A 12,414-nucleotide genomic window follows, 5' to 3' on the forward strand; every position below is an offset into this window, starting at 1 on the left:
TCAAACATCATCGTGTGTGTGTTGGCGCTAACTCAAAGATCATCTTGGAGAGAAGATGCTCCACTCGGTTATAAAACTGTAAATCCACAGAGTTTTGTAGTCCAGAAGACTGTGACCGCCTCTGTATAGAAGATCTCTGTTTTTTTTTAATGAAAAGTTCAGTTTTGTAGTTGTTAATCAAAGCCTTGATTGGATCAGGAAAAAATTAATTAACAATCTGTTCGAGGATGATGATGTCATCTTCAGAGATCTTAAAAATCAGCTGCGATAAATCAAATATGTTTTTAATCTCATTATAACATGTTCATATTTATAAAGGTTGTTATTATGGTCTGTCTGTCTGTCTGTCTGTCTGTCTAGTCTGTCTGTCTGTCTGTCGGTCGGTCTGTCTGCTCGGTCTAAAGGGAATCTTTCTGATTTTAAGTATAGTTTAGTTTTTATTTGTTGTGTTGTCAGGAGCATTGATGGGCCTAGTGATAAACAACGGTCGCCATGGTGATTGACCATGGTTGCCAATGTGATAACAAACACTGTTTACAAACCATGAACTTTGAGAGATGATGACACCTGAATCCAACCAGGACCACAGACGGAACCCGTCTGAGATACTGGGAGGACCTTAAAGTAGGACATGGACCAGTCTGGGCAAGTTTGGATTAGTTAAACCAGTTTGGACCAGTTTGGATTGGTTTGGATCAGTTGCACCAGTTTGGATCAGTTGCACCAGTTTGGACTGGTTTGATCTGGTAAACCAGTTGAGCCAGTTCAACCAGTCGAAACAGTGTAACATGGACTCTCGACAATGACATTTCCGTTTCTTTTTCTTTTTAAATGAAAAGTTTTAATTTGAAATAACTTTCATGTTTTTGACCTTTCAAAATAAACTTTGAGCTGTGTTTGAGGTGATTAATGTAATAAAGGCTCACTTTCTGTTGTTCCTGTTTCTTACCCCCGCCCCCCCCCCCCCCCCACCCCAAACAGACATACAGTGGTCGTGCATGTGAGTGTGCACGTGAGAGCAGAGAGGTCTTTTTGTTCAGTGTGTGAGCTGCAGATTAACATGTTAGCTATGTTTGGTATGCTGCTGATCCCTTTAGAGAAACATGTAGGAACCCTTGCAGTCACACTGGTCTGGACCATTGTAGAGGTGTCAGATATAAACTGGTCCTAAGCATTTAAAAACTTTGAAACCTGTCTGTTATTTGAAGTGATTGATCATATTAAATACTATTGAAGCATTAAATTAGGGCTAGGGTCAGGAAGAGAGCCAACCTATGCCTACAGATTAGAATAATGTAGACAGTGTGCAATAAAAACAATAATATCATCAATATCCAGAGTCTCACACTTCTATTGTGTTGTCGTGGTATCTTCTGATTTACTATTCTTGTCAAAGTGTAAATTCTCGTATCCTGACTACTGCATGGAGTATTGTAGTAGAGTTTGAACATTAGAGGACCAAGAAAGGATCTCTGTGGAACTCAATGTTCCAGTCTGAAGAAGCAGCAAAGTTGGTCGTATGTTTGAGTGTATGACCACCAGTGTTTGATCACTGATCAGTCAAAGACATCTCTCCATTACAGAGTTTGTCCACCAGTGAGCACTGACATGTTAATGTTTACACTGGAAAAACCCTGAGTCTTCATCAACAGTTTGAAACTAGCAGCCAATGTTACTTAAGTAAGTTAAGATGTCTCACTTAGACCCAAATTTACTGAACCAACAAACTGACCATTTCCTGTGAGTGAACACATTGATCCCTACTAAAGGTTTCCCTGCAGCTTTCATCAGGATTAGTGTGTGTGTGTGTGTATATAAGCTGTTGAATCTTGTTCAGACTAGTTTGGTGTCAGGATGGAGGCTGTGTTTCTGCTGCTGTTCCTCTGTTTGTCTCCAGTGGTTGGTCAGGGTCAGGTGGAGGTTTCTGCCCCCCGGAGAGATGGCGTGAGGATGGTGGTGAGAAGGGGGCTAGACGATGTCAGGATGCAGGCAGACATCCCTCCAGACTTGGCTGTCCTCTGGGACGAGTTGCAGGGCTTGAAGGATCTGGTGCTGAGCCTGAAGGCAGCAGAGGTGGGGCAGCGTCAGAGTCTGCGAAACATGGAGAGTCGTCTCAGGGACGGGGAGATGGAGGTGGAGCAACAGAGACACAGCATGGAAGGACTGGCGGAGACACTGAGCCAGTACAGGAAGGAGATGATTAACCCCGCTTTGAGGACGGAGGCAGACAGGAAGCTTATTGTAGTGAACACAGACCTGAGCAAGAAGGTGGAAAAGCTGGAGGAGCAGAGCAAGGGTAGGAGGGGGCGGAGCTTGTATTATACATCTAAATTAATAAAACACAGACATCAAATATTATTATGATGAGGATGGTGGTGATGATGATGAAGATGATGATGATGATGGTGGTGATAGTGATGATGAAGATGATGGTGGTGATGATGGTGACAGTAGTGGTGATGATGATAGTGATTATGATGGTGATGGTGGTGATGATGATGATGGTGATGAAGATGATGGTGGTGGTGATGATGATGGTGGTGATGATGATGAAAATGATGGTGATAAAGATGGTGGTAGTGATGATGATGGTGGTGACAGTGGTGATGATTAAGATGATGGTGATGAAGATGATGGTGACGGTGGGAAGATGATGATGGTGATGATGATGAGGAAGATGGTGGTGATGATAGTTATGGTGATGATGATGAAGATGATGATGGTGATGGTGATTGTGGTGATGATGGTGTTGGTTATGATGATGGTGATGATGGTGATGATGATTATGATGATGATGAAGAAGATGATGGTGATGATGATGATGATGGTGGTGATGAAGATGATGATGAAGATAATGGTGGTGATGATGGTGACGCTGGTGGTGATGATGATGATGATGATGGTGACGGTGGTGGTGGTGATGAAGGTGACGGTGGTGGTGATGAAGATGAAGATGATGGTGACGGTGGTGGTGATGAAGATGGTGGTGATGGTGATGAAGATGATGGGGTGATGATGATGGTGGTGATGGTGGTGATTATGATGATGGTGATGAAGATGATGAAGAAGATGGTGGTGATGATGGTGGTGATGATGATGGTGATGATGGTGAAGGTGATGATGATGGCAACGATGGTGATGATGATGATGATTATGATGATGATTATGAAGGTGATGATGATGATAATGACGATAATAATGATGGTGATGATGATGATGATGGATATGAAGGTGATGATGATGATAATGATGATGATTATGAAGGTGATGATGGTGATGATGATGATAATGATGAAGGTGATGTTGTTGATCATGATGATGGTAATGATGATGATTATGAAAGTGATGAAGGTGATGATGATGATTATGATGATGGTGATGATGATGATGATAATGATGGTGATGATGATGATGATGATTATGATGATTATGAAGGTGATGATGATAAAGATGGTGATGATGATGATGAAGATGATGGTGGTGATGATGATGATTATGAAGATGATGGTGGTGATGGTGGTGGTGATGATGATGATTATAAAGGTGATGATGATGATGATGATGATGATGGTGGTGATGATGATGATTATGATGATGATGGTGGTGGTGATGATGATGATGATGATGATGATGATGGTGGTGATAGTGATGATGATGAAGATGATGGTGATGAAGGTGATGATGATGGTGATGAAGGTGATGATGGCGATGATGGTGATGGTGGTGATGATGGTGTTGGTTATGATGATGGTGATGATGAAGAAGATCATGATGATGGTGGTGATGATGATGATGATGGTGATGGTGATGATGATGTGATGAAGATGATGAAGAAGATGGTGGTGATGATGATGGTGATGATGATGAAGGTGATTATGATGGTGATGAAGGTGATGATGAAGATGATGATGGCGATGATGAAGATGATGATGAAGATGGTGATGGTGTTAATGATGGTGTTGGTTATGATGATGGTGATGATGAAGAAGATCATGATGATGGTGGTAATGATGGTGATGATGGTGGTGATGATGATGGTGATGAAGGTGATGATGATTATGATTATGAAGGTGAAGATGGTGATGGTGATGGTGATGGTGATGGTGATGATGAAGAAGATGATGATGATGATGATGATTATGAAGGTGATGATGGTGATGATGGTGATGATGATGATGATTATGATGATTATGAAGGTGATGATGATGATAATGATGGTGGTGATGATGATGATGGTGATGATGATGATTATGAAGTTGATGATGGTGATAATGACAATAATGATGATGGTGATGATGATGATGATGGTGATGATTGATATGAAGGTGATGATGATGATAATGATGAAGGTGATGATGGTGATGATGATGATAATGATGACGGTGATGATGATGATGGTGATGATGACAATAATGATGATGGTGATGATGACAATAATGATGATGGTGATGATGATGATGGTGATGATGGATATGAAGGTGATGATGATGATAATGATGAAGGTGATGATGATGATGACTATGAAAGTGATGAAGGTGATGATGATGATAATGATGGTGATGATGATGATGATGATTATGAAGGTGATGATGATAAAGATGGTGATGATGATAATGATGAAGGTGATGATGATGATGATGATGGTGATGATGACAATAATGATGATGGTGATGATGATGATGGTGATGATGGATATGAAGGTGATGATGATGATAATGATGAAGGTGATGATGATGATGACTATGAAAGTGATGAAGGTGATGATGATGATGATGATAATGATGGTGATGATGATGATTATGATGATGATGATGATGATGATTATGAAGGTGATGATGATAAAGATGGTGATGATGATGATGATGATGGTGATGATTGATATAAAGGTGATGATGATGATAATGATGAAGGGGATGATGATGGTGATGATGGATATGATGATGATGGTGATGATGGATATGAAGGTGATGATGATGATGATGGTGATGATGACAATAATGATGATGGTGATGATGACAATAATGATGATGGTGATGATGATGATGGTGATGATGGATATGAAGGTGATGATGATGATAATGATGAAGGTGATGATGATGATGACTGTGAAAGTGATGAAGGTGATGATGATGATGATGATAATGATGGTGATGATGATGATGATGATTATGATGATGATGATGATGATGATTATGAAGGTGATGATGATAAAGATGGTGATGATGGTGATGATGATGATTATAAAGGTGATGATGATGATGATGATGATGGTGATGGTGATGATGGTGATACTGATGATGGTGATTATGATTGTGATGATGGTGATGAGGATGATGATGGTGATGATGATGATGATGATTATGAAGGTGATGATTATGATGGTGATGATGGTGATACTGATGATGATGATTATGATTGTGATGATGATGATGGTGATGATGATGATGATGATGATGGTGATGAGGATGATGATGGTGATGATGATGATGATGATGATAATGATGATGATGGTGATGAGGATGATGATGGTGATGATGATTATGAAGGTGATGATGGTGATGATGGTGATACTGATGATGGTGATTATGATTGTGATGATGGTGATGATGATAATGATGATGAAGGTGATGATGATGATGATGATGATGATGATGATGATGGTGATGATGGTGATACTGATGATGGTAATGATGATGATGGTGATGATGATGATGATAATGATGATGATTATGAAGGTGATGATTATGATGGTGATGATGGTGATACTGATGATGGTGATTATGATTGTGATGATGGTGATGGTGATGGTGATGAGGATGATGATGGTGATGATGATGATGATGGTGATGAGGATGATGATGGTGATGATGATGATGATGATAATGATGATGATTATGATGGTGATGATGGTGATACTGATGATGGTGATTATGATTGTGATGATGGTGATGGTGGTGATGATGGTGATGGTGATGGTGATTATGATTGTGATGATGATGTTGATGATGGTGATGGTGATGGTGATGGTGATGATGGTGATGATGATGGTGATGGTGATGGTGATGGTGATGGTGATGATGATGGTGATGGTGATGGTGATTATGATTGTGATGATGATGGTGATGAGGATGATGGTGATGGTGATGATGGTGATGATGATGGTGATGGTTATGGTGATGATGATGATGATTATAATGGTGATATTAAGTTTAAATCTTGTCCGATGTGTTTACCCCTTTATTAATACTGTTGTCGCTGGTTGCCTTGGTAACCAGAGACACACCTTTATGTGCATCGTGGCTCATGTTGCTGTGGTAACCCAGATGTCTTTTCAGCTCTGGCATTGGAGTTGCCTTTCCTGCAGACAAGACTGAGGGCGAGTGAGCTCACAGTGGAGCAGCTGAGGAGGAAGAGTGCAGGTTAGCATTTTCATCATCAGATCATATATAACAGATCAACATCTGCTCAGCAGCACCCCCTACATGTTGACAGGTGATGATCCATGCTAATGCTTGGTGCTACATTAATTCTATAGAACAAGACTCATTGAAAGGGCTCACTAAACTTTTAAGTAAAAGTTATAGTTTGTGTATCTTCAAAGTGTTATCAGCTGTTTGTGTGTTGTGTTTCAGTGCTGGCAGTCAGAGTGTGTAACACTGAGGGCCTGATGAAGGAGCTGAGGAGGCAGAGCTCAGGTCAGATCATAGATCCTGTGTTAACGCCCATTAGCCCTTTAAAGATGATCCTTTAACGATCCTTATTGATCTTTTATTTCCCAGCAGCCTTTGCCTCCAACAGTTCGTCTGGGTCTGAGGTGTCTGAGCGTCAGGAGGAGCTGAATTCAAACACACCAGGTGAACTATCAGAACTGACCAATCAGAAGACACGTGGGGAGGGGGGTCTTAAAGAGACAGCAGCTGAAATTAGTGTTTTTACTGAATTGTAACTGAAATCTGATATTTTTATGATTAAAATCAATTCTCTGAAATTTAAGATTTTATCTCAAATATTCATTTCTATTTAATTCTATCAGATCAGAAGGAGAGACGGACTGAAGGTCAACAACTGAACAACCTGCCGACACAAAGTACAGGTAAACCTTCTGAGGGCGCACTCACACTAGCAAAGTGGTTAATTATAATCAAATACATTCAGTAACAGAGTTTCCTTTACCTGAAAACAAACACCTGAAGAACACGCTGCAGTCTGCTGATAAACTAACAAACAGACCTTTTCTACACTCAAACAGTTTTAATATTAAATCATTTATGAGTTCTTAGTTTGTACTAATAATCTGATGGTGAACTCTGTATTTTATAAACACTAAGGAAGGCTCAGGATTATTGAAAACAGGATGCACAAACCTTACGATCATTAACGATCATGATGAATGTAAAACGTGTTTCTGACAGACTCCTCCCACTCTGTCAGACTCCTCCCACTCTGGCAGACTTTATATTAATAACTGTATATCAATAACTTTAATAACTTTATATTAATAACTTTAATAACGTCATATTAATAACTGTATATCAATAACTTTAATAACTTTAATAACTTTATATTATCCCTTTAAGACCGAGAACGCTGCCCGCGGCTAAAAATAGCTTCCGCGCTAAAACGTTTAATACTGTAACTTTTTAACCATTAAACCTATTTACATACTTTAGAAAGTGAAGAAACTGAAAAATGAAAATGGCAAAATAAAGCTACACAACAGAGGAAGCTTTGGAGATAGTATTTTCTAATGAGCCTGGCGACATTACTGTGGAGCCTTCGGACTCTGACGCAGATACCTGGTGCAGTGAGGAGGAGTACAGCCAGGGGATTGATCCTTTTGAAGATAAGTGAGTAACGCAGTTTATATTTTATTGTGCTTTTTGTGTATCATTTATTGATTGTAGCCTACTATATGTAAAACATAACACAAAATAACTTGCCTGTAGAGTTTCCTAATGGATGGCCATTTGCCATAGGCCTAAGGTAAAATCAAAGAATCATAAACATAGCTCAAGACCCACAAGATCAATGTTGCCTACTATTATTTTCTATAAAATATATGGCAGACTAGAAGGCAGGCCTTATTTTATGTCCTTATGTCAGAGTGTGTGACTAAGAGGTAGGATGACAAACTGACATGAAAGCAATAAGTATAAGAAAGGTAGAAAGAAACTTGGACACAACTATCTGGATATTTTAGTCATCTATATGTATATGTTTTACACATCTATATCTGAATATTATACATTATACAGATATATATATGTATATGTATGTATATATATATGTTTTGCAAAACTCTATCTGTACAGAAATCTACGAATATCTAGGACAACTATGTCTGTATATGTTACATATCTCTATATTGGTATATTATAGACACCTATTTCTGTATATTTTATTAATCTTTATCTGTATGTTTTATTTCAAGCCACTGTCCCCATCAGCATGACTCCTGTTGACATTGAGGTTCAAGGAGGTGTCCAGGAAAAGCTTCCAGCAAAGGAAGTTTGCAAAGTTTGTATGTAATTTGCCAAGATCATTTGCACTTTTGTGTTCATTCACACTCGCACTTATAATATTTCTCTCTTCTCTGTGTAATTTTGTGTAAATCATTTGCACTTTTATTCATATAAATTCATTATACTGTATATCTTATTTTGTTTATAGTTAGATTCATTGCACTCTTTTTAATTTGATAATTTGGTAATTGATTTAATTTGTCTGGTAGTTTGTGAAAATCATGTGCACTATTTGTATCTTCCACATTTGTTATTAATATATTTCTATTTGTAAATAGTTTGTGAATTTTTGATATTCGTTGCATTTTTTTACATTTGCTGTTCATGTTCAATTTATAATATATTTATCTGAATGAAATTCACATCTGCTTCAGAGTCCTTTGTTATGATATCATACCCTTTGTATTTACTGTCTGAAATGTTTGGGCTCATTTGTATGGTTAGTACACAAAATATAGCAATACATCTATTTAATTTTTCAGTGAAAAAACGCCTAGAATAATGTTGTAATAAAGGGCTGTAACTTGCTGAGGAAAAATAAGATGTGAACAGAAATTCACATGGAAGCCTCAAACATCATAGTTTAACTTTCTAAAAAAACAAAACAACTTAATGAGGTTATGTCTCAGTTCAAGGTAAAAATAGACCTTTTTTATAAGCGTTTTTTTTTATTCTGATAAATTCTTCCATTCAGAGACCAAGTTAATGTAAAATTTGGATTTTTAATGAGCCGGACTGCTACCTTAGGTTGTCCTGATTAAAATGATTATGGTACTTGATGGTGACTGCTAGAAAATGTTTAAAAAACAGAATAAATGCAGAACAGTCAGTCGCCCCCAAAATTGCTCTAGGTCTTTAAGGGTTAATAACTTTATTTTAATAACTTTAATAACATTATATTAATAACTTTAATACTTTTATATTAATAACTTTAATAACTTTATATTAATAAGCTCCTATATTGCACCTTTCGTACATTTTGTGTTTTTTATCTTTATTTTTTATATTTTATATTTTACATTTTTAAATTCTATTTTATATATTGTAATAGCTTCTTATACTGTACTATTGTTGTTGCTAGTTCTGCATTATTTCTTTGTTAATTCTTTAGCACCAATACACCAAGTCAAATTCCTTTTATGTGTAAATGTACTTGGCAATAAACCCAGATTCTGATTCTAATAATTTCAATAACTTTATATTAATAACTTTGTCATCATGGACATATTATTCATTATTATTATATTGCAGTTTTAATAAATAATGAGGTTACAGTTTTTCACGATGCATTCACTGACATCAGGTAACACAGGTAACCTGTCGCGATGCAGTCACTGACATCGGGCAACACAGGTAATCTTTAATTGTTCTTTCATTGTTATATAGGGTATATATATATATCTATGTTCTTTCATTGTTTTCTTTTAAATCAGAATTCTAAATAAAGTCAAACCTGATTTCAGTCCAGCAGGGGGCGCTGTCTGCGATGACTTCGAGACTGAACATCAGTGAGAAGCAGCTCGACCTGCTGTGGACTCAGAACACAGGTAACCTGTCACGATGCATTCACTGACATCAGGTAACACAGGTAATCTGTCGCGATGCATTCACTGACATCAGGTAACACAGGTAATCTTTAATTGTTCTTTCATTGTTATATAGGGTATATATATATATATATATATGTATATATATGTTCTTTCATTGTTATATAGGGTATATATATACATTTATATACAGTATATATGTTTTTTCATTGTTCACTTGTTTTTCTTTTAAATCAGAATTCTAAATTAAGTCCAACCTGTTTTCAGTCCAGCAGGGGGCGCTGTCTGCGGTGACTTTGAGACTGAACATCAGTGAGGAGCAGCTAGACCTGCTGCGGACTCAGAACACAGGTAACCTGTCACGATGCATTCACTGACATCAGGTAACACAGGAAACCTGTCGCGATGTAGTCACTGACATCAGGTAACACAGGTAACCTGTCGCGATGCGAGGTGAAATAAAGGTTGAACCTTTGGAAAGTTCTTTAGTTTGGGTCGGCAGATATGGAAAATGATTCCGGTCAGACAGCAGAGAGGATTCACAGCTCAAGGGTTTTATTCCGTGACAGACACGTAGATTTACAGAGGCCACTTTGAACAAAGGAGATTGGCATATCTTGTGTCTCGTGTCTCATTCGTGGTTCCGTGTAGTTATGAGGATCAATCTACGTATCTTCGTGTGTGTATGTATGTGTGTGTGGTTCTAAAGGAAAGAAGGAAAAAAAATATATATGTAGGTAACACAAATGTGCATCATAGCATATACAATATATGATGTCCCTTTTGCAATAACAACCAATCTTGAAAAATGTATCAAAGAAAAACTTGATGCAATTTAACTGGAATAGAATGAAGATAATAACTTTAGTAAGTACATATATGAAACTAGATCAAGTAAATATGAACAAACTTACTCTTTTCTGCATTAACGCACAAACATATAACTTAAATTTCCAGGCTGCTCCTGCAGCTGCTCTGCTCCTCCTACACTCCGCTCTGCAGCTTGTAAGCCACGTGCTTTATACGGTCCGAGCTCGTTACGTGTCTGAGCAGGCTCGTTAACTCTAGTCAGGCTTTCTCACACAGCCTCCCCCAAATGTCGCAACTGGACATTTGAACATGTCGAGAAAGACTCCTACCCTTGCTGGCTATCGTCTGTAAGTTCAGGCAGCGGTACCAACCTCGCAACTGGTCGCACATAACTCCGATCCTTCACTTGCACTGATGCAGATCGAATGCGTCCATCCACTCCCGGATAAATGTGGGTCACTTTCCCCACGGGCCAAAGGGCTCGTGGAAGCTGAGGATCCACTATCAGTACTATCTGATTGATGGCCAGTCCCTTCTTGTCGGTTCTCCATTTTTGTCGCTCTTGCAGAGTGGGCAAGTAGTAGCGGATGAAGGCTGACCAGAAGTGGTCTGCTATCACTTGGCTATGTCTCCACTGTCTTCTGGTCAGAAGATTGCTGGTGTCGTAGAGAGCTTGAGGAAGGGAGGAGTCGTGTCTGCCCGTGAGAATGAGACTAGGGGTAATCGGATCTGGATCAGATACGTCAGAGGATAGGTAGCCTAGAGGCTTAGCATTTAGCATTCCTTCCACTTCGATCAAGACAGTGAGTAGTACAGATTCTGGTACCACCTGCTCTTGGAGGATTGCTTGGAGGGCTGTCTTTACCGACTTCACTTCTCTCTCCCAAGTACCACCAAAATGAGGGGCACTTGGCGGATTGAATCGGAAAAGTATCTGTTGCTCAGCAAGCTGTTGCTGGAGGTTAGGCTCCATGGATGTGAAAGCCTCCTTGATTTCCCTCGTACCACCCACAAAGTTTGTGCCATTATCACACAGGATTTCGTAGGGCTTACCGCGACGAGAAATAAATCTACGTAGAGACATCAGAAAGGCATCACTATCTAAGCTCTCCAAGAGGTCCAGATGTATACAACGGGTTGTCATACATTTGTAGACAATCCCCCACCGCTTCTCGTGCCGTCTCCCTATTCTCACAGTGAATGGCCCAAAGCAGTCCACTCCCGTTGAGTAGAACGGTGGCTTGAAGAGGCGAAGACGAGAGGGGGGAAGGTCTGCCATTTTTGGAATTTCAGGTTTAGCCCTCCACCGACGACACCCTTGGCAGGAATGTTGGTGCTTACGAATTGCTTCTCTACCACGTAAGATCCAATACTTACGGCAAAGTTCTGCCAGGACCCTCTCTGGTCCGGCGTGGGCAAGCTTCTGGTCATAGTCAGCTATCAGTAGGTTGGTTATTGGGTGCTTAGAATCCAAAACGATAGGATGAATGCTACCCAACTCCAAATTCTCTGCTCGTCTCAGTCGGCCACCTACA

General features: G+C 39.0%; 1 protein-coding gene across 1 annotated transcript in view; it reads left to right on the plus strand.

Annotated features, from left to right (window-relative positions):
* Positions 1 to 6: 6 nt before the first annotated feature.
* The window catches only part of LOC109999690 (rootletin-like), a 26,494-nt gene continuing 14,086 nt past the window's right edge, over positions 7 to 12,414 (plus strand). Inside the window, exons 1-7 of the mRNA XM_065966148.1 lie at positions 7 to 2,296; positions 6,336 to 6,419; positions 6,633 to 6,695; positions 6,780 to 6,854; positions 7,034 to 7,093; positions 9,986 to 10,069; positions 10,337 to 10,420. Coding sequence (XP_065822220.1) covers positions 1,855 to 2,296; positions 6,336 to 6,419; positions 6,633 to 6,695; positions 6,780 to 6,854; positions 7,034 to 7,093; positions 9,986 to 10,069; positions 10,337 to 10,420 — 892 coding nt within the window. The 5' untranslated portion in view covers positions 7 to 1,854. The remainder of the gene's footprint in view (positions 2,297 to 6,335; positions 6,420 to 6,632; positions 6,696 to 6,779; positions 6,855 to 7,033; positions 7,094 to 9,985; positions 10,070 to 10,336; positions 10,421 to 12,414) is intronic.

The sequence above is a fragment of the Labrus bergylta genome, chromosome 18, assembly GCF_963930695.1.
Source record: "Labrus bergylta chromosome 18, fLabBer1.1, whole genome shotgun sequence".
NCBI classification, from domain to species: domain Eukaryota; kingdom Metazoa; phylum Chordata; class Actinopteri; order Labriformes; family Labridae; genus Labrus; species Labrus bergylta.